The sequence below is a fragment of the Lepisma saccharinum genome, chromosome 29, assembly GCF_977018435.1.
Source record: "Lepisma saccharinum chromosome 29, izLepSacc3.1, whole genome shotgun sequence".
In the NCBI taxonomy this organism is placed as follows: domain Eukaryota; kingdom Metazoa; phylum Arthropoda; class Insecta; order Zygentoma; family Lepismatidae; genus Lepisma; species Lepisma saccharinum.
In genome coordinates, this window is record NC_139257.1 from 27,313,457 (window position 1) to 27,339,082 (window position 25,626).

The following is a 25,626-nucleotide window of genomic DNA, read 5'->3' on the forward strand; positions in this document are numbered from 1 at the left end:
TATCCAGATGCATCAGCAAAAATCTGAAATGTTTCCAGTTTGAGCTCTGATTGGGAAGGATCTCAAAATCATAGAATCTCCCCACACTTGCATGATTTGAAAACCATCCTCCATAATAGGAAAAATCAACATAATAATAAAAAAAAACAACAAACTGTCCCACAATTCTTCTTCAAGAATTATACTTGTGGCACTCAAAATCAGTGATGTATTTCAAGTTTAGATAATTGAATTTTTGTGTGCTGTTCAGGGCCCAGCGGAACTCTGTTTCATTATTGATTGAAAATAAATCATACTCTGAGAGTGTTGAGAATCTAATTTTGAAATCAGGAAGAAGAGATTCAGATCTAATATATTTTGCAACATCTCTTCTGTCAAAAAATGACATGAGCATTGATCCTATTGTGCACCTACACAATTGTGGAGAGCAATCATGTAGATATAAACAGAAATTGTACATGGCTCTGTGTACCTCCCGATCAGAATTTGAGGTTGAGATTTGAAGATTGCAAAAAATTGCAGTTTAAAGGTTCAAAATATCTCAAATTATGAAATTTTATCTTCAAACTCAGCAAATACAGAATAATCTCATTTGCATTTATGACCCCTGAGATATATTTTTCCCTTCTAACAAAATCCGCACCAGAAAACACCAAGCCTGTATCTGTGGTTACAAATTCAAAATCATTATAGGATTTCAAATAAGTATCATAATTTAAATGTTTCCAGTTCTCAGATATGTCAAATGGGATATGAAAACAATACATTGATTCAAAATATTTTGTTGTGAACCATTAATTTTTTCTGTAACAATTATAAAAACCTACAAACAGCCCAACAATTCTCCTGTGCAACAGATATATGTATTTTTCATTCTTGCCCAACAATCCCAGATGTATGCATCCAAATTCATGGTCACTGTCAAGCACCCACCTAAATTCTGTCTCATTTCTAACTGCAAACACATCATATTCACATAAATCGGAAAATGCAAGCTTGAACCTTTCCAACAGTGATTCCGATTGTATATATTGTGACAAATTCCTTCTCTCAAAAACATTGCAACAAGTGCTGTGTGTTATCCTTCTAAAACAATGCACATTCAAAAATGCAATGCTGTAATTTTTTAAGAGCATGCCCAACACTATGCTTAATAATATTGTTCCTTTGTTGCTGATAATCCCGATTTATTTCCAAATCACACTGCCCGGGATACATGTTTGCTGAACAATATTGCAAAATTGGAACTGTAGCAACTATGTATGTATTATTGGGAGCTTAGATAATTGTTCCCCACACCTGCATGTTTCATTCCAAGAGGTTTTGTCTAGGCACAGTGCAAGGCACTTACTGCTGCAATTTCTGAATTTTTGCCTCAGAAAATACAGAACAAGCTCATTCAGGCATTTGTGCTTTAAATACCCAACAAGATCCGGGTGGAAATCATCTGCACTGAACAAGTGCCCATCATCTGTGGTCACAAATTCAATATTCATATTAAACAGATTGGGATTGGAAATTATTCTGTTCAAAAATTTAAAATGCACCCAATTTAAGCTCTGATCAGCCATGAGCTCTAAATTCATAATCTTCATACCCATCACAACAATTGCTGTACCAACATTCATCAAACAATTTCAACCTGCAGAAATAATAATAGCTCCCAGTGTGGTGATGCACAAACAATCTACAAATTCTCTTAAACTTGTTGTACATAAATTTTTCAAACTTGCTTACATCCTTCAGTGACAAGTATTGAAAATTCTTGTCACTGTTAAAAACCCAGTGGATTTCAGTCTCATTCTGAACTGCAAACAATTATACTCGGACAGGTTCAGGAACCTAAGCCTAAAATCTTGAACAAGTGATTCGGATTTTATGTATTTTGAAATTCCTATTCTGTCAAAAAATTCTGTATTATGACAAGCTTAGTGGCAATGTGAACAATTGGCATGTATTTTGTATGTTGTGCGCTTCAAGTGACAGGCATATGCATTCATGCTCACAATTTTTAAATTTTTGCCTAAACATATACATTAGAATCTCACTGAAATTTGTATATTTTGAAAATTTATTCATGCCTGGCTTAAAATCTTCAAGTCGATACAAATTGCCCTCATCTGTGGTGACATATTCAATATGATTCAGGGGTAGAGGTACTGAAATTCTGTTGGTGATATTATAGTGGATCCAGTTTAGACTCTGTGGCATAATTATGTCCATTCTGTACACAAAACAATTCTCATTGCAATTGTTGTACCAGTAATCATCATACATTGCAAATCCACAATGCCAATAATAATACTCTACAGAATAATGCACAAAAAATCCAACAATTTTTTTGCATGTATTGAACATGGATATTTCAAATCTTATTAGGGATTTCAGGGACAGGTAGTGAAAGGCAAAATCACTTGAAAGCACCTATTGCATTTCAGTTTCATTCCCAACAGAGAACATGTCATGCTCGGACAGATTCAAGAACCTAAGCCTGAAATCCCAATAAGTGATTGTGATTTGATGTATTTTGAAATTGCTCTTCTGTCAAAAAATTCTGCATATTTAATAATTACACACTGGCATGAATATGCAAGGAACAGAATCATGAAAACCCATTACTCAATGCATTCCGATACAGCCTCATTGTTTATGATTGTTGCAAATTTTGAGATGAAACTGTTTTTATGTGATTCAAGGCCCATCAAAGATATTACACAGTGAACAATTACAGTGTCACTTGTTTCATCCAAAACAATATTGTATATGAGATGGGGTAATTTTTTCAATTTAATATATTCCAATCTGTCAAGTTGCATGAAGCACTCAACTGCAAGAACCCTCTCGGTGTTATTTTTTGCTGTTCTGAAAAGGAGGTAGCATGAAACAATGGCAATTACAGATTCTGAATTGTATATAATTTTTGTAGAGAAACAATCAACATAGTTGATAGAGCTCATATAATTAGATTTTTCTGCTGAGGTCTTGGAATTTTTGATGAATGCATATCCTATATTCTCTATGTATTCATATGTGATGATATTATCAGGTGCTTTGTCCTGAAATTCTACAAAATATATTTTTGTTGTTCCTACAAGGGCCATAACATAAAAATCATCATAGTACCCAACCTCAGAGTTTACATACCTGAGCAACTGATTGTATTTGTGGGTATTGAGCTTGAACAGATTGATCTTATTTTCAGGGGGGCTCACAATGTTGTCACAGAACCTGAGGATCCCATTACTGCTCAGGGATGTGCTTAGCTCAGGTCTGAAAATCTTGTTGACATAACATTTTGTGCCTTTATTTGAAATTTTAACAACAATTTTGAAATCTACAAGGCTTATCTCTGTGACATAATTCCCCAGGATGCTGACAAGTTGTTGATTTGTATTCAATGCATCTATGATGCTCACTTGCATAATTTGTGTGGGGACATATGGGTTCTCTTCAAAACAAACAGTTCTGTGATTAAAATTATCTGAAAAATCTCTTGCATTTGTTTCATATATACTGTAGACAAGATACTGATTGTTTATATATTTTACAATATAATCTTCAGACATCTTGCAAGTGGGGGCAACAGAATATCTATGGGTTATATTTATATCTAGGCTTTCACTATTCTGTACAGTCAATATGTTGGGAACAAAAAATTCATTCTATACCTTCAATCCTGTTTCTGCTCTATTTCTGCACTCCCTGCTGTCCCTGCTGTGTCTGTTGTTTCTGCTGTGTCTGAAAATATTTTTAATTTACATAATTGTTTCCCACAATTGCATCTTCTGCTAAGATTATTCCCACCTAGAATTTTTGCAATACAATCAGAATCACAATCTTTGAATTTTTGTCTTATAAAATACATTATAATCTCATTCAGGTATATATGTTTAGAGTACCACACACAATCAGGATCAAAATCATCCCCACTATACAAATGGCCAGCATCTGTTGTGACAAATTCAATATCATTATAAATTGTAGATATTCTAAATTTGTAATGCATCCAATTCAAGCTTGGATATGAATCAATCCTCATCCTATGCTCTGAAAACAAATTGTAGCAATTTCCCCACCAGTGATTCCTAAACACTTTGAGCATGAAATAATACCCGTAATCATCTGTGTAAAAATTCACAAAATATCCAGCAATTCTGCCATAATTATTGTACACAATTTTTTCAAACTTGCTTATATATTTAAGGCATAGGTAGTGAAAAGGCAATTCACTGTTAAGCACCCACTGCATCTCTGTTTCATTGCAAATTGCAAACAGGTCATACTCAGAGAATCCAGATAATCTGATTCTGATATTTTCCACCATTGTTCCTATGCAAACAGGTCATGTTGAACATACGTTGAAACGTTTATATAGGAACAATGGTGGAAAATATCAGAATCAGATTATCTGGATTCTCTGAGTATGACCTGTTTGCAATTTGCAATGAAACAGAGATGCAGTGGGTGCTTAACAGTGAATTGCCTTTTCACTACCTATGCCTTAAATATATAAGCAAGTTTGAAAAAATTGTGTACAATAATTATGGCAGAATTGCTGGATATTTTGTGAATTTTTACACAGATGATTACGGGTATTATTTCATGCTCAAAGTGTTTAGGAATCACTGGTGGGGAAATTGCTACAATTTGTTTTCAGAGCATAGGATGAGGATTGATTCATATCCAAGCTTGAATTGGATGCATTACAAATTTAGAATATCTACAATTTATGATATTGAATTTGTCACAACAGATGCTGGCCATTTGTATAGTGGGGATGATTTTGATCCTGATTGTGTGTGGTACTCTAAACATATATACCTGAATGAGATTATAATGTATTTTATAAGACAAAAATTCAAAGATTGTGATTCTGATTGTATTGCAAAAATTCTAGGTGGGAATAATCTTAGCAGAAGATGCAATTGTGGGAAACAATTATTTAAATTAAAAATATTTTCAGACACAGCAGAAACAACAGACACAGCAGGGACAGCAGGGAGTGCAGAAATAGAGCAGAAACAGGATTGAAGGTATAGAATGAATTTTTTGTTCCCAACATATTGACTGTACAGAATAGTGAAAGCCTAGATATAAATATAACCCATAGATATTCTGTTGCCCCCACTTGCAAGATGTCTGAAGATTATATTGTAAAATATATAAACAATCAGTATCTTGTCTACAGTATATATGAAACAAATGCAAGAGATTTTTCAGATAATTTTAATCACAGAACTGTTTGTTTTGAAGAGAACCCATATGTCCCCACACAAATTATGCAAGTGAGCATCATAGATGCATTGAATACAAATCAACAACTTGTCAGCATCCTGGGGAATTATGTCACAGAGATAAGCCTTGTAGATTTCAAAATTGTTGTTAAAATTTCAAATAAAGGCACAAAATGTTATGTCAACAAGATTTTCAGACCTGAGCTAAGCACATCCCTGAGCAGTAATGGGATCCTCAGGTTCTGTGACAAACATTGTGAGCCCCCCTGAAAATAAGATCAATCTGTTCAAGCTCAATACCCACAAATACAATCAGTTGCTCAGGTATGTAAACTCTGAGGTTGGGTACTATGATGATTTTTATGTTATGGCCCTTGTAGGAACAACAAAAATATATTTTGTAGAATTTCAGGACAAAGCACCTGATAATATCATCACATATGAATACATAGAGAATATAGGATATGCATTCATCAAAAATTCCAAGACCTCAGCAGAAAAATCTAATTATATGAGCTCTATCAACTATGTTGATTGTTTCTCTACAAAAATTATATACAATTCAGAATCTGTAAATGCCATTGTTTCATGCTACCTCCTTTTCAGAACAGCAAAAAATAACACCGAGAGGGTTCTTGCAGTTGAGTGCTTCATGCAACTTGACAGATTGGAATATATTAAATTGAAAAAATTACCCCATCTCATATACAATATTGTTTTGGATGAAACAAGTGACACTGTAATTGTTCACTGTGTAATATCTTTGATGGGCCTTGAATCACATAAAAACAGTTTCATCTCAAAATTTGCAACAATCATAAACAATGAGGCTGTATCGGAATGCATTGAGTAATGGGTTTTCATGATTCTGTTCCTTGCATATTCATGCCAGTGTGTAATTATTAAATATGCAGAATTTTTTTGACAGAAGAGCAATTTCAAAATACTTCAGGCTTAGGTTCTTGAATCTGTCCGAGCATGACATGTTCTCTGTTGGGAATGAAACTGAAATGCAATAGGTGCTTTCAAGTGATTTTGCCTTTCACTACCTGTCCCTGAAATCCCTAATAAGATTTGAAATATCCATGTTCAATACATGCAAAAAAATTGTTGGATTTTTTGTGCATTATTCTGTAGAGTATTATTATTGGCATTGTGGATTTGCAATGTATGATGATTACTGGTACAACAATTGCAATGAGAATTGTTTTGTGTACAGAATGGACATAATTATGCCACAGAGTCTAAACTGGATCCACTATAATATCACCAACAGAATTTCAGTACCTCTACCCCTGAATCATATTGAATATGTCACCACAGATGAGGGCAATTTGTATCGACTTGAAGATTTTAAGCCAGGCATGAATAAATTTTCAAAATATACAAATTTCAGTGAGATTCTAATGTATATGTTTAGGCAAAAATTTAAAAATTGTGAGCATGAATGCATATGCCTGTCACTTGAAGCGCACTACATACAAAATACATGCCAATTGTTCACATTGCCACTAAGCTTGTCATAATGCAGAATTTTTTGACAGAATAGGAATTTCAAAATACATAAAATCCGAATCACTTGTTCAAGATTTTAGGCTTAGGTTCCTGAACCTGTCCGAGTATAATTGTTTGCAGTTCAGAATGAGACTGAAATCCACTGGGTTTTTAACAGTGACAAGAATTTTCAATACTTGTCACTGAAGGATGTAAGCAAGTTTGAAAAATTTATGTACAACAAGTTTAAGAGAATTTGTAGATTGTTTGTGCATCACCACACTGGGAGCTATTATTATTTCTGCAGGTTGAAATTGTTTGATGAATGTTGGTACAGCAATTGTTGTGATGGGTATGAAGATTATGAATTTAGAGCTCATGGCTGATCAGAGCTTAAATTGGGTGCATTTTAAATTTTTGAACAGAATAATTTCCAATCCCAATCTGTTTAATATGAATATTGAATTTGTGACCACAGATGATGGGCACTTGTTCAGTGCAGATGATTTCCACCCGGATCTTGTTGGGTATTTAAAGCACAAATGCCTGAATGAGCTTGTTCTGTATTTTCTGAGGCAAAAATTCAGAAATTGCAGCAGTAAGTGCCTTGCACTGTGCCTAGACAAAACCTCTTGGAATGAAACATGCAGGTGTGGGGAACAATTATCTAAGCTCCCAATAATACATACATAGTTGCTACAGTTCCAATTTTGCAATATTGTTCAGCAAACATGTATCCCGGGCAGTGTGATTTGGAAATAAATCGGGATTATCAGCAACAAAGGAACAATATTATTAAGCATAGTGTTGGGCATGCTCTTAAAAAATTACAGCATTGCATTTTTGAATGTGCATTGTTTTAGAAGGATAACACACAGCACTTGTTGCAATGTTTTTTGAGAGAAGGAATTTGTCACAATATATACAATCGGAATCACTGTTGGAAAGGTTCAAGCTTGCATTTTCCGATTTATGTGAATATGATGTGTTTGCAGTTAGAAATGAGACAGAATTTAGGTGGGTGCTTGACAGTGACCATGAATTTGGATGCATACATCTGGGATTGTTGGGCAAGAATGAAAAATACATATATCTGTTGCACAGGAGAATTGTTGGGCTGTTTGTAGGTTTTTATAATTGTTACAGAAAAAATTAATGGTTCACAACAAAATATTTTGAATCAATGTATTGTTTTCATATCCCATTTGACATATCTGAGAACTGGAAACATTTAAATTATGATACTTATTTGAAATCCTATAATGATTTTGAATTTGTAACCACAGATACAGGCTTGGTGTTTTCTGGTGCGGATTTTGTTAGAAGGGAAAAATATATCTCAGGGGTCATAAATGCAAATGAGATTATTCTGTATTTGCTGAGTTTGAAGATAAAATTTCATAATTTGAGATATTTTGAACCTTTAAACTGCAATTTTTTGCAATCTTCAAATCTCAACCTCAAATTCTGATCGGGAGGTACACAGAGCCATGTACAATTTCTGTTTATATCTACATGATTGCTCTCCACAATTGTGTAGGTGCACAATAGGATCAATGCTCATGTCATTTTTTGACAGAAGAGATGTTGCAAAATATATTAGATCTGAATCTCTTCTTCCTGATTTCAAAATTAGATTCTCAACACTCTCAGAGTATGATTTATTTTCAATCAATAATGAAACAGAGTTCCGCTGGGCCCTGAACAGCACACAAAAATTCAATTATCTAAACTTGAAATACATCACTGATTTTGAGTGCCACAAGTATAATTCTTGAAGAAGAATTGTGGGACAGTTTGTTGTTTTTTTTTATTATTATGTTGATTTTTCCTATTATGGAGGATGGTTTTCAAATCATGCAAGTGTGGGGAGATTCTATGATTTTGAGATCCTTCCCAATCAGAGCTCAAACTGGAAACATTTCAGATTTTTGCTGATGCATCTGGATAGGTTCCAAAAGGCAGAATTTGTTACAACAGATAGTGGAATGTTGTATAGTGGTGCAGATTTTAATCATCACCTGCAATATTTTGATGCATACAATTCTCAGATGTTGAACATGACTGAGATAATCATGTATCTTCTTCAGCAAAAATTTAAAAATTGCAGCATTGGGTGCTTTAATAGGATAATAAAATCATGGAATGTATTTACAGAGTGTGAGTGCAGGAAACCACTAAGCTGCATGCCTCTGCTGTTGAGATAGCCCAGCCTAACATGTAATATTGTTTGCAGGTTGATTCAAGATGCAAACATTTTTTGAAAAAAGGGATATTTCCAGATACATCAAATCCAAATCTCTTGTTCCCTTAATTTAAATTGAGATTCTCAAAATTGTAAAATGTATTGTGTGCTCCATGATGCTCACATAATTTGTGGAGAGGCATTTTATGGCCTGTTTCTGGTGCAGAGGGTCTAGCTCCTGGTCTAGAAAATTACAAAATATGGCCTTGCAATCTAAATTATAGAGAGCAATCACACAAATATTTCCAATCAATTTTGTTTGGAAATGTTGATGACTGTTCAGAACAAGTATAAGAGAAATATTTCATGTTATATTTTCTATGGCATTTAGGGCATATTTTTGTGGGAGTTCTGCATTTCTCTGGATTACAATTCTTTTGATGCTTAGCCCAATTGGGGCTGGATATATTTTTATTGCATTGATTACAATATTTTTGATTAGGCATTTTTTATTGTTGTTTATTATATAAAATTTCTTGGGGTTCAAATCAAAATTCTATGCTTAATAAAAAAATATCAGTTGGGTTCAGCAGTGTGTTTTCTATATTTAGTGTGTGTGTGTGTGTGTATGTGTGTTAATATTTTTTGGCTTTGGTATTTATATAACATTTCTTGGGGTTCAAATCAAAACTCTATACTTAATAAAAAATATCAGTTGGGTTCAACAATGTGCTTTGTGTGTGTGTGTGTGTGTGTGTGTGTGGGTGTGTGTGGGTGTGTAGGTGTGTGTGTGTGTGTGTGTGTGGCTTAGTTTTAGGTGTGGGCAAAAAAAATATCAAGAGGGGCATATTTTTAACAAATTTATGGACAACAATCTGACAGAAGTGCCTTTTATAAGTGTAGGCAAATCAATCTGAGGGGGGTCATCATTTCACAGGAACTTCCCGAGGGCATTTTCACAAAAATCTTGGATTAGGCAGGGTTCCACACTTGAGCAAAAAGCTCATATGGGCATGTTGAGCAAGTTTTAAGTGTAGACAAATCTGCCAGAGGGGGGGGTCATCATTTCTCGCCCCAGTAATACCACAAATCACACTACTGTCCTAAAAAACTTAAGTTAGGCTCAAAAAATCCTAAAGTAGAAAAAAACAACTTAATATGGTTCAAAGTTCCTGAAAAATACTGATTAGGTATAGTCACCGGCAATGCAAATGGGACATCTATATCCTGAAATACGCATTATCTTGCATAATGTTGATGTGTGTGTTACCTAACCCTACGGCGATGGCAGAACATACCATTGGAAATTTGCTATTAAAATCCACTCTTCGCCGTATAGTTAGGCAACAATCGTTTTTCATGTTATCCACAGCCAAACTCCGCAATTATGTGAGGATCATCTTATATGCTGAAAACTTAGTTTGCAAGGCGTGAATGCCACAACGCACCTAAGTGACGCGAAAGTGAGCAAGACCACACGGAGCAGAAGTTTGCACTTTGGACTGTACAGGTAACAGTGGCACCAGACATTTTGCTTCGTTTAGAGCTTTCGAAAATCACCATGGACTTGGAGGGAGGGAAATCGACAGAAAGTAAGTTTCCAACACGTTCGTCATTGAATTTTTTCGTGACCAAACAAAGCAAATGCCTCTGTGTGACATAAAAATAATGTAAAACCTTTTACAATATATAAAAACCTAAAAAAGGCTTGATTTAGGCGCATAAACGTAAAATAGGTTCTAAGAAGCAAAATAGTTTTTTTAGGCACTATAAAACGTTATCAGTAGTTTAGTTCTTTAACGAAACGCTGACATAACTTATTATTTCTTACATACAAAAGGAAAAAATATATTAAAAAACTAAAATCCGAGGTCTAGTAATTACATACAAGCTCTAAGCATTACTCTTAATTTAATCACTCTAAAAAATTTACCAACACAACTTTGAAGTATTTAGAAGGTCACTGTAGAAGTTGACACATGAAAATTACTTGAAATTCTACTGAATCATGATAAGCTCTTGTGCAGAATTTACACTTAAGCATTGTGTTGATACCTGCGAGAAAAATTCTCAACATTTGCATTATGTCCTGAAACATAAAAGAAATAGTAGTTGCGAATGACATTCAGCAGACTTACGAAAAGGGACACGTCTGGCCCATTTCTCATTATAACTTACATTTTCTCATTCAGAATTATTATAAAAAACTAGTTAGTGAATTCTGGCGCCCGAAGTAATATGATTTAGACGTAAAATGACAAATGAAAGCATTCGCTGTGGTCGATGCTACACTTTTTCCAAAAAAGAACATTTACCTATTCCTAAAAATTCGTCCCAACGACGAACAAGACACCTGAAAAGGAGGGAATGTCCGGATAAAATATTGAATTGATTAATTGAAATTAAAATTGTGAGTATATCAAAACTTACGCTATTTGTACCCGTTCCATTATACGGGTTCCAGTCTCTTACTGTAGCTAAAATCAATCTCCTTACCTAGTTAAACGTAGGGATGGCCAAATGCGGATAAAATTTTATACGGATATCGGACAATTTTCTATACGGATCTAAAATATTCTGATTATCCGAGATATCCAGATATGTCCGGAAATTCGGATTATCCGAAATGTCAGGATATTCGAATGTGTACATTATTCGGGACAGATTTATCGTTTATCAGTTTTACGAACTATTCACATGTTCGTATTTCAGTGTATGGATTTCCTACATAACTAACTAACTCTCTAACCTTCTTAAACCCGAAGGTTCATGGCTGCAGCAACACGGGCCTTCCATCTGTCCCTATCTTGAGCAAGATCTATATACTCTTTTCCATCCCTACCGATTTCCTTTAGATGCATCTCAATATTATCCCTCCATCTTCGTCTTGGCCTTCCTACAGGTCTCTTACCATCAGGTTTCCAATCAACAATCCTGTAAACTCTCCCATTCGTGCCACATGGCCCGCCAACCTAAGTCTTCTTCATTTAATCATTCTGTAATAATATCTGGACATGAATACGAATTATGTAGTTCTAAATTATGTAACCTTCTTCACTCACCCGTCTCTTTATCCCTTTTAGGTCCAAAATATTTTCCTATTTATGTTCCTCTTTCAATTTAAGGGACCAAGGTTCGCATACATATAATACTATGGGCAAAATTACTGTTTTGTATATTTTAACTTTCAGTTTCTTAGACATTAAACGAGAAGACAAAAGTTTATGAAAATGAACACGCATTTCCTGAATTTAGCCTGTTTTTTATTTCCTATTTAATACCATTTTCATTTGTTAGTATTACTCCTAAGTATTTGAATTTGGAAACTGGTTCAAACGAGTTGTTATCAATAATTAGATTTTGATTATTACCTAACACTTGGTTTCGGCCTGTAAGCATATATTTAGTTTTCATTTGCTAACTTCTTACAAATCCTTCTAAAATCTTTACTAATCGGATAGTAGGATTATCATAATATCCGAAATTATCCGTTGCATCCAAAATGGATATGGGATGATTTGAAATCCGTTATCCGGATTTTGTGGCTGACGCTGTAAAGGGAAACTCAGCACATATATGGACAAAACACAGGATAAAATACAGCCCTACACTGGCCAAAGGTCCAGACGCCACAGCCTCGTTGGTCGGGTGTACTGCGTGGAAGCGAGGTCGACATCTTTGTACCTTCTCAAAAGGTCACCCCTTATATCCCGGATGAAAGAGGATGTGGTCACCCTATCAAAACAAGTCAGCCATTTGCAAAAATGGATGCAAGACCCCTGAACAACAAGCAGAATACTCACTCGCCAACCCTAAAGCTAGGCCTGAGAGAACGAAAGGAGAAATTCCGCTCCGATAAGGTCCTCTTGAGCTTCTTCCACAGTGTGTTTTTCTTCGCCATCAGGCTCATGGAGAAGGAACCAAAAAATCACACATGCATACGCGCACCAACAGAACAACGTCCAAGGCAACGCAACAACTAAAGCTTTTGAGTACTGCACCTGCAATGAAGCCCTGAAATTATGTAACACCTAGAAGAGCCACGGGCGAATGGCTTAAACATCAAAATGACATAGCGAGTTTCAGCCAAGAAAACAAACAAAAAAAAAAATCTACTCAAGTCGGAAGATTCAGCAGTAATTAATGCCTTCTTCCCTTTCGCCGGGAAAAATCCCTCTTTTGATTGTCCAGGGACATAAAAGGGAAATGTTTAAGGTGGCTAATCGCTAAACAATAAAGCTATGCCAGAAAACGCAATGTATTCTGACGCCCACAACCAGGGAAAAGCCTTGGAAAGGTTCCCTTGCACCTGAGAGGCCCAGCTTCCTTCCAACACTTCCAAGTCATTCTGTGATTTTCCGAGTGGACACGCGCGCTATCCGAACACGTGCACAGTTACCAAGCACAGCCACTAACTCTCTAGCCTTCTTAAACCCGAAGGTTTATGGATGCAGCAACACAAGTCTTCCATCTGTCCCTATCCTGGGCAAGATCAATCCAATCTTTTCCATCCTTACCAATTTCCTTTAGGGCCATCTCAACGTTATCCCTCAATCTTCGTCTTGGCTTTCTTACAGGTAAAGACGTATTGTCACTACACGCTATTAAGAATTTTTGAAAGTACAGGGTGCACATGATTACAAACGTTTGTACCTTCCAAAGTTTTATAGACACAGAAGTGAATCTCATGACAAAGTGTGAGATAACTCACCAAGATTTTTGGACATCAGTAAAACTCCACGTAAGAACCTGCAGTTGCCCGAAGCACATCTAAGCGAAATTCCCCTTCTGTTCACGTTTTGGCAGATTCCTCTCAGGGACATATTGGAAGCATATATCCTGTTTTTCAATGTATCAATGTGTGTTCTATGGGTTACAAGGCCTGGACGATTTACACCTTGCATACACTGAACAGAAAACTGTTTTCCTTTTACTTTGAGCAAAACACTCGTTCTACACTTTCTTCTGATGTCGATCACTGACCCTTTCGTGAAAGATCACACACACTCCTCGTTTCCTTGAACTTTCACACCAGAACTTTCTGTTTTGACATCAGGTTGTATGTGACCTTCCGTACTTAGTGTGAAAGTTCCCATGGTAAATGTGTCTCGTCATATGATAGCACACACTGCACTTTTTAACTTGTTTTCACATTTTGAACACATTTTTAATTTCTTGGACACAGTTCCTGCTTCACTAATACTACGTCCATGGGACTTGGACCCAAAGAAAATTGGTGAGTTTTCCCAAACTTTCCTTAGAAACTTCACAAGATAAAAGGTTTGTAATCACTGAGGGACTTTGCGGACACCCTGAACCGTATAGCTGACATTACAATTAGGCAGGATTGATTGATTGATGGATTTAACATTTTTGGGTTCGTCGGCACATATAACCATTTTGCACCCTTCCTCGTATTCGGGGAAATATCCCCTTATCTAAACTTCTTACTTAAAAATTTAGAAGGGGTGTAACAAACCCCTTAAGAAAGGGTAAACGTGCGACATTGTAAAGGGACCTGCACAAGACAAACAACACATTATAAAGTAAGAATCAACTAAAAACTTCCTCACAGGCAGTGGACGAGACCAGCTGTTTGTAAACAGCATTTGTTAAAACACTGTCATCTCCCAACAGAGATGATAAACGGGAGAAAACCCATTATGAATATATCGAACGGCATGGTTCAACAGTATATGAGGTTCGTATATCAAGAAATTATTAGGGATTGTAGCTGTCCTGGCGACGTGATTCGAACAAGTGTTCTCGGGTTACCAGGCAGGTTAATTTGGCGATAGCGTCCAACGATTCGAGAGCATGCATTGCTCTCTTCAACGGGGAATGTTTATTGGAGAATAAAGCAGAACTCTCGCCAGGCACAGGCCCGGTGGAGGCACATGGACATGAAGACCAAGGCTCTACTACTCCGCTCAGTCAAATAAACGCGCAATGAGACCCCGGAAGCGCGGCAGCAGAACGGAACAATTTCGCTTCCGGCGTCTTAATGGGCGATAACCCTCAAGACAACCTGCAGACTTCTAACAGGAAATTCCGTGCTTCGGTTCCGCACGTCCCCCTGTAGTAAGCGCTACACCATTTGATTTCAAGAGAAGCAGACGACAGAAGTTCTGTTGCCGGATTTTCCCGTGTTTCCCCGCGTCTCAGTGCGCGAGGGTGAACCAGACAAGAATTGAAGCATTCCACCGAATAACGTTCTATGGCACATTTCAGTGAAAGCGAGAACAATGGATAAAACCTGTTGTATGTTACTGGACTACGGTAGAAAAAACATAAAACCTTATGCAAACACAGTAGCAATCTTTGGGCAACATCCGACTTTATGACTGGCCAGCTTGTAGCCTGTAGAAGAAGGGTCGCAGCACGATTTCACTGCTAACTCAACACATTCCCAAAAGTGCCATACAGCGTTATTCGATGAAATGCTTCAATTGTCAAGTGTTTCGAAGAATCATATGTCTGCATTACTCAACGAAAGCTAGAGAACTGCTCAATGTATGTAAAACTACTATCGGATTAAAATTTATGGATCCCCGATTTTGGACTAATTAAAAATTAACCAGTAGACGTACGTAAAAACGAGTTACATGAAAATTTAGCTTCAATTCTGCGTTAAGCTATGGTAAAGAACTTTTTTTTTCGACTATGCCTTCGAATTTTTATCGATATGAGAAAAAATAAGTGCCGATTTCTTGGTGTTTTCAAAATGACCCATCTCTTTAGTGAATAAAAAAACTTGTGGTCTGATCGATCTGTGATTTAAATATGCAGGTAGAAAGGTTTTAAACACAATTTAATTTCCAGATTTTTAAAATCAGCCAAAATGAGACTCTTACCAATTTTGCGGAACTTTATCTTAGTATTGGGTCTACAAATACGATTTTGGTCTTGTTTCAAAGCTCCTTGCAGCTGTTTTAAAACCCATTATCATTGTCAATTCGCATTGCGAAACCGATTGTATAGAGATTTTTATTCAACGGAGTAAATATGTGTGTTGAACTTGGTGACACCGCTCGTAGTGACAGCTCCCAGTTTCCACTGTTGAAGGGGAAGAGTGACAATTAACGCACCAGTTGTGCATTTATTTCAATATTATCGGAATGGGTACTACTACTAAAAAAAACCTTGACTATACAAGAGAGTATGAATTTCTCTCCATGTTGCACGTGGAAGCGGTTTTTTGAGGTGATCATTAAGCTTGACACGATATTTGAAAAATATGATGAATAAGTATTTACAGAATCCCATGTATTCCTTATGGCAAATCGACTTCAACTTCAAGTTACGGCTAATCAAATGGGAGTTTCGACTCTTCCTACTACTATGACATAGTTCAACGTGTCCTTTTCCATCCATGTACTTTTCTACGTCATTGGATGTTTGACATTCCAGAGAGAACGAATAAAATAATGGTCCCATAAACGTAATGCATTTCTTCTTGCCTCCTACGACCATCCTGGCAGTGTTGCCAAATCTGATGTGCATAAAAGAGCTAAATTTCACCTTAAATGGAGCTAAAGATGACTTTCAAGGAACTAGAATAACGTAGGCTGCATAAAGTCCCTCATAGGGTAATTTTAGGTGTCAGAGGGGTGGAGGCGCTGCTTTTACCGTTAGCTTTAAAGTGATGGTAATTTATTCTTAATTTTCACCTACTAGATCTGGCGTCATCATCCATCTCAATAATCCACCATCGGTCGTATGAAATCGAAAAGAAAGTATTATCGGATAACAATATTGTCATCTTCACCTCAGCCACGGCGCTACACATAAGTAGCTGGCGAGGCAAGAGGGGGTGGTTGACGCAGCCAATATAACAATATCACGTCACGTGCAAAATGTATACTCATGGCAAAAGTTCATCTTTGTGGGCCGGAGCCAGTGGTGTCATCATAGTGGGACAGGGGGGCGGATGCTACAGTTCACAGCCAAAAGAATGCACAAAAGGGCCAGATCTGGTTCCAAAAGAGCTAAGCTGGCAACAGTGATCTATCTACAGGCGTTCCTCTCATCAATGAATTATACATTAATTATTTGAATTTAGATATTGTTGATGAAGACACAGTTGACTTTTGGAAGGAGAGTCAAAGACTGGATCAATGCTGTTCTGAAATTATATGGCATTTAAAGGAAGGCAATACTCCGAAAGGATCCAAAGAGATTTACACATTCCATGACGGTCTTCTGTTTCTGAAGCACTTTCCAGACGATAAATGGAAACTGGTAGTTCCAAGGGAGTTGGTACCTAAAATTCTACATCGACTTCACGATAAGCAAGGACATTTTGGATATTTTAAGGTTCATAATAAATGCAAAGATTATTTTTATTGGCCAAAAATGAAAGATACTATTAAGGAATATCTCAGAAACTGCTTAACATGTGCAAAGACTAAGCAGACAGTCTTAAAAATTGATAAAGAAATTTTGCATGTACATACTACAACCCCTCACAGTATGCTTTCTATAGACCTTATTGGACCTTTACCGAAATCACAAAGTTATAGCTTTATTATAACAATCGTGGACGTTATGTCGAAATTTATAATGGCCTACCCTTTGAGAAAAGCTACAACCAAGGAAATTATAAATAAGTTCCAACTTCAATATTTTTATCACTATCCACTTTCTAAAGTAATTTTGTCTGACAATGGATCTCAATTTCGATCAGCTGAGTGGAAGAGTTTTGTAGAATCGAATGGAATAAAACATGTTACAACATCAGGGTATTCACCTTTCGCCAACCCAATTGAGCGATACAATAAGGAAATAATCAGGCTACTAAGACTATACACAAAGGATAATCATCAGCAGTGGTTTAAACACTTAAGTGTAATTATTAGACTTTTAAACAGTTCGGTATCTGAGGTTACAGGATTTACGCCGAATGAATTGTTTCTTCATGATAATGTCAAGAATACAGTATTTCATCAAATTAATTGGCCATCTGAACTGGAGAACGTGACATGGCAGAATAAATGTCTAATGGCAAAAACAAGAATGAAGAAAAGGGCTATAACCAAAACGAAGAAAGAGGATGGAAGGAGTATCACAATCGCAGTCAACGATATTGTTCTTGTTAAAAACCACGAGAAGAGCAGCTTCCTTAATAAGAAAATTCACAAATTTCTGGATTTATGGTTAGGTCCTTACTTAGTTAAAAGTGTTAAGAACAATTATGTGGAACTTATGTCTCTAGATGGGAAGAAATCTGTAAATAAGCAAAATTTGTCTAATGTAAAGAAGTTTAATTGTTCAGCCAACAGGAAAACAGAGTTGCTTAAATTTGCTTAAATAATTCTTGAATGTAGTTAGGTTAAGGTAACTACGGACACTTCTACAATTAAAAATGTTGGATATTTGCATATTCAAGAATATTGTTTATTCATTTAATGTACTGAATTCATGCAACTAAAACAAAATTAAGAATATGTCAGTCAAGTTTGATTCACGGAGATCATAGTGAATTGAATTATTATTGTTTGAAAAAAAAATTATGTTGTAATTTAAAAATGCAATGTTCACAAGTTTGTAACTAAATGCAAAATTTTCGATATTTACAGAACTTAAATAAGTCGAAAATTTTCACCTGGAAGGGGTGCGTATTGTGACTGACCCAAAGATGTTCATTATTTCATGTATGATTTATTGTTTAATTTTGTGTTTAACATGCATTATGATATTTATGTTGTTATCAATTACTATTTTGTTATGTTCCAAAACGTTGTAGAATTAATAAGATGTATAATTAATTATTGATAATGTGAAATTGCGATGTATAAATTACTATACATATTTTGAGCATAGCAACGAAAAACAAAAGAAAGTAGTAGATCGATAAGTGAAAAATATATTGAAATTATATATAGTGACGTCCGAGTTTTCTTTGAATTTAACAAACTGTAAGTAGATTTGGATAAAGATAAATACTAGGATGTTTCGTTGAAGTGTGTGTGAAAGACTTGCTTCAAACTGCTCACAAATGCTGAAGACAAAACACTACCGAATACGTGAGGAAGCCAATATTTTCAAGACGTGTACCAAAAATTATTGTTCCTTATGCAGAACTTACCTGACAGAAAGTGTGAAATCTCCAGGATTACTACGGCTTGGTCGCGCCAGGAAACTCCCATCGAAGCCCCGATCCATCAGCAGGACTTCCGCTTCGATACCCGAAACGTTGGGGTGGAACCATCTGTAGAAAAAAAAAAAAATAACATGTATTTCCGTTAGAAAACTTCAGAAATTATGATTAAAATGCAATCTAACTGTTATGCAATCAAGTTTAAACCTTGTTCATACACTTTGCAGCGTGTTTATAGATTTGCAGCCGAATGGACAAAATTTACACAATCAAAAATACCGTATACAGGGTGGCCACTCTACAACCATGATAAAATTCAAGTACAATTCCCGGTTTTCAAGACGAACTTCCCAAAATTCAAGGATACAAGCAGATCTTTTCTCCATTTTAACCTTATGTATTATTGCCTCACACCACCCGCACACGTACACACACAAATACATTAATATAAAGGGTCTGCCTGAATCAAATGTATCAAATGTCTAATTAAATTAAACGGTATATATATATATGCATACACACTCAGATTCAAAACACATCTACAAACACAAGTTACATATTACGGGATATATTAATCCATGGGCGTCCGGAAGGGGGGGCAAGGGGGGGCCGTGGCCCCCCCCTGGAAAATGAAAGTCAACCAAAAATTATGTATTTCACACATAAAATTTCATTTTAGCCACAATAATATGTTAGTTATTGCATGAACACCATAAATTCAAATTTAAGCAATGTTTTTTTTAGGGAACAACACTCTTTTGGGGGAAAATGTGACTTTTTGCCCCCCCCTGGAAAAAAAATACCTTCCTTGCCCCTCCCTGGAAAAAATCCTGCGGACGTCCATGTATTAATCTACGATTTTTTAAAAATTGTACAAGAATTTCAAACTCAAAATTTCCTAATCAACTTCAAGATATCTTGCAATAATCTTCCATTTGTCAGATAGATTGTTCTGCAAGGGATACTAACAAAATAAACGGACTGAGAGAATTCTGTTTCATTTTCACGCAGCTTTATTTTCCTTCCTCGATAAAAATAGAAGCTAAACCGTAAAAAAAAATTGCCTTAGGGCATTTATAAATATGTATAAATTCAATGGGATCTGCATTAATAAAGTTGCAATTTTTCACGTTTACGGAGGAAAATTCACGCAGAATTCACGTAGAATTCCCGGAGACAATAATTCACGCATAATTCCCGGTGAGTAACCACCCTGGTATTACAACTGATTCATTGACTTAGTTATTTTACTTCGCTTTTCTGCCACTTTTGGCTAATTGCGAAGATGAGGATGAGTGATAAGTGAGTTGGATGAAGGGGGAATCACAAATCACACAGACGATTATACTGGCTCTTGAGTCCAGAGTGTCGCTAGTCTCCAAAATGTAGGGTATATTACGTGGAAGGGAGGTTGACATTTGGTCATTTTCGCAAAGGGTCACCCCTTTTATTACTATAAGAAACAACCACGAAAGTCGGTAATTAATACAAAAACTATTACCAGTAATTCAACAATACTTGAATAATGCCCATTTTCAGTCGCATATTATTTCAGAGGCCAAAATTGAATACTGCCTCCACGCATTAAAACATATCTAATCATAATGTACCATTACTTATACATTTTCTAATTTTTAGTGCTAAAAGTGTCGGTACATTTCACATGTCCTTTTTAAGACTTTTCTTGAAAATGATCTGTGTGAAACGATGAGACAAGAGGTGGACTGCCAATCGAAGAATTCTCATGGAAAAATATCTATGACGCAGGCCCGTAGCTAGAATTGATCTCCAGGCCTCATGGTTATCACGGGAGCTTTGTAAACAAAGTCCATTTTTTAAAAGTATTAACTGAAGGCATATTATGTGTGAGGGGTATCATTAAGTTAATATAAAAAATAAAATTTATAAATATCATTCGAATCCTACAGCTTCTCTATATTTTCTAAAACATCTCTTGAAGTGTTAATTGACTGCTACTCACATCATCCCTAACTACACACTTCATATCCCTTTTGATGATACAGATATTTATATCACAGAAAAAAAAATTGGAGAATAGTGCCTACCGTGCATTCTACCCCCGGCCGAAGCAGTAAAACTCCCCTTCGTTCCCAAAACTTGGGAGCTGTTAACCTTTGATGCAGATGTGGATGGAATGTGGATGATTTGATTTTAAAATTTTGGGTGCGTCAGCACTAAGGCAATTTACACCCGTCACACTATACGGGGTCCAGCCCCTTACCATTTCACATAACTCTAGCGTTGCTTAATTAAAATCTTAAAATATTAAAATGTTCTGACTTTCGTTAAAAGCCGAGGCTGCAAAGAACACTCGGCACAAATAAGGACAAAACACAGGACAACACAAACAAAATTATACTGGCCATGGGGCCAGTCGCCAGAGCCTCGTTAGTCTTCAGTCCAGGGTGTACTGACGTGGAAGTGAGGTTGACATTTGGGTGTACTACGTGGAAGATCACCTCTTACACCCCAGGAATGTGGATGATGACGTCAAAGTCATAGGTTTCTGTCTAAAAGGAAAGCCGCAACAGGGGCAGTAAAGACACAGATAAAGAAGTTCTAACTTTCTAAAGTCTAGACAATCTTCTAAATACTTGCCGCTACATAGACTTGGACTCCTAAACAAGTTGAACAAATGTAATGTCTGCTGTATATGCTTTGTGAATTTATCCTTCACCGAGTTGTGAGTGAAACAATATCTGCGGCTGACAGCCGCCAGGGGGTGCTGAACTACGGCTACGGGCCTGCTATGACGTCACTTCCTTTTCCACCTCACACGGAAGTAAAGGTTTCCCACCCGAACATCACACATACACACAAAGCAGATAAAAATTTTACACAAGAACACGCCTAAGCAGAGGTGCCCAAAGGAGTTATGGCGCAGATTGCGTCATCGAAATTTTTGGGGGGATTTTTTCTCTTCAAATAATATAAAATTCAACATTTATATCTTTTTCCAAAATCTATGTAAAGAGTTTACACCTTAAACGTACCATATTTAATCCATTAGATGAAGAAAAGAAAGTGTTTAAGGGTATTATCGAAGGTGGGGAGATATACAACTTTTACATACTAGGCCTTAATTAATATGTGGGTTCTGGGGGGGTACTGAATTAAATTTGGGGGGGGACAGTATCAAGGGATTTCTGTATTTAGCAATATGGTATCCACACGTTTTCGACCCCGAACTTGCCAAAGGAGAAGCTGGAAAAGACTAAGAAAGTATTGGCATCTTATTAAATTAATATTCTCTTGAAAGTCTGCAAAGAAATGGATGTAAAGGTTTTGTTGCTCGCTTCGCTTGCAATTTTGTGTTGCTAAGATGCGTGTTTGGCGCTTTAATGAGGTGAATGTGAAGTTTTTATACTATAGCTGCATTACAAGACAAGCGATATTCTCGATTATGATCAACGATTTTAGGGGTGGTCTTGAGTGATGGGCACCATTGTTTAGGAAGGAGGGGCAGATCAAGTATAGTGTTCAGTAAAGCTAAGAAGAAAGTTACTTTCGGTAGACACGCTGTCGTAATTAAATACTTGTGCAGATTACGATATGGTGTGAGGGCGCGAATAATATGATTTAGGGGGGAGGGGCGCATGACGATTTTTTGGTGGATGTGCCATTGGCGTTGGGGGGGATGGGCACCCCTGCACCTAAGGTGTTATTAAAGTTGAGTAAAGTACTACACACAAAAGGACAGTGAAACAAAGGAACGCGCCTATATCATACCTTACATACATTCACTTCAATCAATGTGACACAGAATGGGCAAGGAACGTAACGCGCTACAAAGCCTGAAGTCCCAGGTTCGAGTTCTCGTCACGCATGGTTTTATAATGTCTATTCAGTTATTAATAGGGCTAGGACTTTTATGACCTAAAAATCACCAAAATATGAGAAAATAAAATATGATCTTATGACCTAAAATTTTACAAAATATGCCCTTATAACTGGACTGTTTCAAACATAAATATCTAACATACGCTGAAATATTTTCACATATGCACTATTTTAGTTCACTTTATAGGCCTTGAGATGCAATGCACAATTAATACTTTCTGAAAATATTCAAATAAAAATGAAAAAAGATTTAGCTGCAGTTAAAAAAACCCTTGAGTAAGAACGAATCCACTTCGAAAATGACTGTATATTTCTTGAAAAAGGAAAATATGCTGAATATGACCGAAAATCCATCAAAACATGCTCTATCACGTAGAAATGGCCAAACATGCCCTTAAAAAGCACCTTAATTCAACTAGTTTTTCACAATATGAATTTTTATATATTTAGGGACATCACCCTTACTAAAAAAAAATATATATATGCTAAGTCATGAAAATCTTATCCCTAGTTATCACCCAGCCTCATCTTCACGATTAACCTAAGAGGTACAAAAGTGACTACAATAAGGAAAATATAAATAAACACTTAAAAGCGAAGCTGCGTCTTTGGCTGATCCTTTAAAAAAAACGCTATGATGTTCCAACTTCTGAAAAATTACAGATGTTTGCAACTATTTCATTCGATTGATTGGTTTATTTTACTTCGCTTTTCTGCCACTTTTGGCTAATGACGAAGATGAGGATGTGATGATATGGTGAAATTGATGAAGGGACACTCACAAAGAACGCCCATGAGGATGTCGGGATTCCAACCCGGGACCCTGGTAGCGTGCTGTGCTAACCACTCAGCCACGGAGTTCGTCTCCTTCATTGGAGTGGAAATGTGTACAGTTTCGCTATTGTCTAGATATATGTGATAGAAAATAGGTTTACAGCTCTTGACATTTTCCGGAATTTGGGATATCAGAGAGGATTTTTCGAAAACTACTTCGCTGACGTTCGCCAAATGCTCCACGGGGCATCAAAACTAACCACACTGTAGCCGCCGACAAATCTAAATTTACACCACCACACCAATATAAAGTGCTCTTCTTATGTTAGTGTTCCAAAGCTGGACTATAAATGATTTCACACCAAAAATCTTCCGAACAAAATAGAAATTGTGTACAGTAAGTCTCGATTATAAATCCTAATTGCAGATAGGAATTCTTGAGAAAAAAAAATTCCAAAAAATTACCTTGCGGTGCTCATTTGTCAGAATTCCAGACACCCCCATTCCGACCCGGAATCGCAGCTGCCACACACAGCTGGAGTTTCCCGGAGCTGAGGAGGCGCGGTCCGGAGCACCTGGAACCGGAAGCGCCTGCGCAGTGTCTCGGTTGTTGCGCCCCAGTGGTGGTAAATGGAGGGAAATGTCCCTCAATATGAAGGAAATTCCCACGACCGAGGGAAATTCTGAAAACTAGTATTGAGACGGAGGGAATGTGATTACAGACATTCTTGAAAGTAACGACAAAAGGTGCGAGATCTTCACTTTGTGTTGATTTAACATGCTAATAACCAAGTTTTGTTAAAGTGGTCTTGCAATTCATTAGAACAAAGTTTACTCAGCACATTCAAAATAATTTGATAGCGTCGTTTATCTGCCACTTAATATGGAGAAATTGATGAAGGCACACTAAAAAATAACGCTAACCACTCCGCCACAGAGATCGGCAACACTTTAAAAATAAAAATATTTTTACAAAGAGTATAGAACCCCAAGAAGATGTTCCTATAGAAAAAAAGGCATTTTATATATTTTCAAAGGAATTCCTGCTTTCACACAAGTTATTTCGATCCTATCATCATTATCATCTTTCCTTGTGGACTTCCTAACAATACAAATTATATTTCTATAGAGTGGTTCTGGTGGCTGTAAAAACCAAAGAAAAATAACAAGTAATATGAGAATACTCACTACACTGGCGTTCGTGACAGCTATTGGTCCTTTCAGGCTTACAATTATGATTGGCAATGATTAATTATTATTCTGGTGATTTTGTAGTGAAAGATGCCAACATCCGTGGCGGTGGTTAGCATAGAATGATACACCATAGGACAAGGTTCGAATCTCGTTTTGGGCATGGGCTCTACTTGTGAGGGCCCCATCAATTACATCATCCACCCATACTCATTGTACCGATTAGCGAAAAGCGGTAGAAAGGCGAGGCTAGGTAACATAAATCATGTAAAGTGTAGGGAGAGTTGTGATGGAACAGTAGTAAAAAATTGTCAAATTGGGTTACATGCATGTGTTGCGTATTTTTGTTATTTAGAGTCCCATTCCTGCCACTAATCGCAACGGTGACCGATGATCTGCTCAAATTGATGACGGGCCATTAGGAGAGACTGTCGGGACTCGAACTCGGAACTTCGGTGGCGAGATCAGAATCCGACCACCGAGCAGGTTAAATTGGTAGCCGGACAATTGCGATGAACACAGAAGTGAAAAGATGGACAATTGCGATGACATTTTAAATCTTTATAACATTGAAGGGTGACTTAATACCCCGTACAATACCTCTTAGAAGCGAATTATGTGAAATATTGATATTTTCAAATAGAACACCGATTCCTCTCACACTTTCTCCAGGCTTGTGACTGACAAGGTAGCTTGTAAACGTACTTGCATTACAACCACTTTGACGTGTTTTCAAAATCAGTATTATTACACACATCGTCAGTCATAACGATTTCCTCATTCTCGTA

At 36.6% G+C, this 25,626-nt stretch overlaps 1 protein-coding gene across 6 annotated transcripts in view; it reads right to left on the minus strand.

The window, feature by feature from the left end:
* The window catches only part of csw (protein tyrosine phosphatase non-receptor type corkscrew), a 360,418-nt gene that overhangs the window by 123,469 nt on the left and 211,323 nt on the right, over window positions 1–25,626 (minus strand). For all 6 annotated transcript variants that reach the window (XM_083114870.1, XM_083114866.1, XM_083114865.1 and 3 more), the window contains exon 2: window positions 19,001–19,123. In XM_083114870.1, coding sequence (XP_082970996.1) covers window positions 19,001–19,123 — 123 coding nt within the window. The remainder of the gene's footprint in view (window positions 1–19,000; window positions 19,124–25,626) is intronic.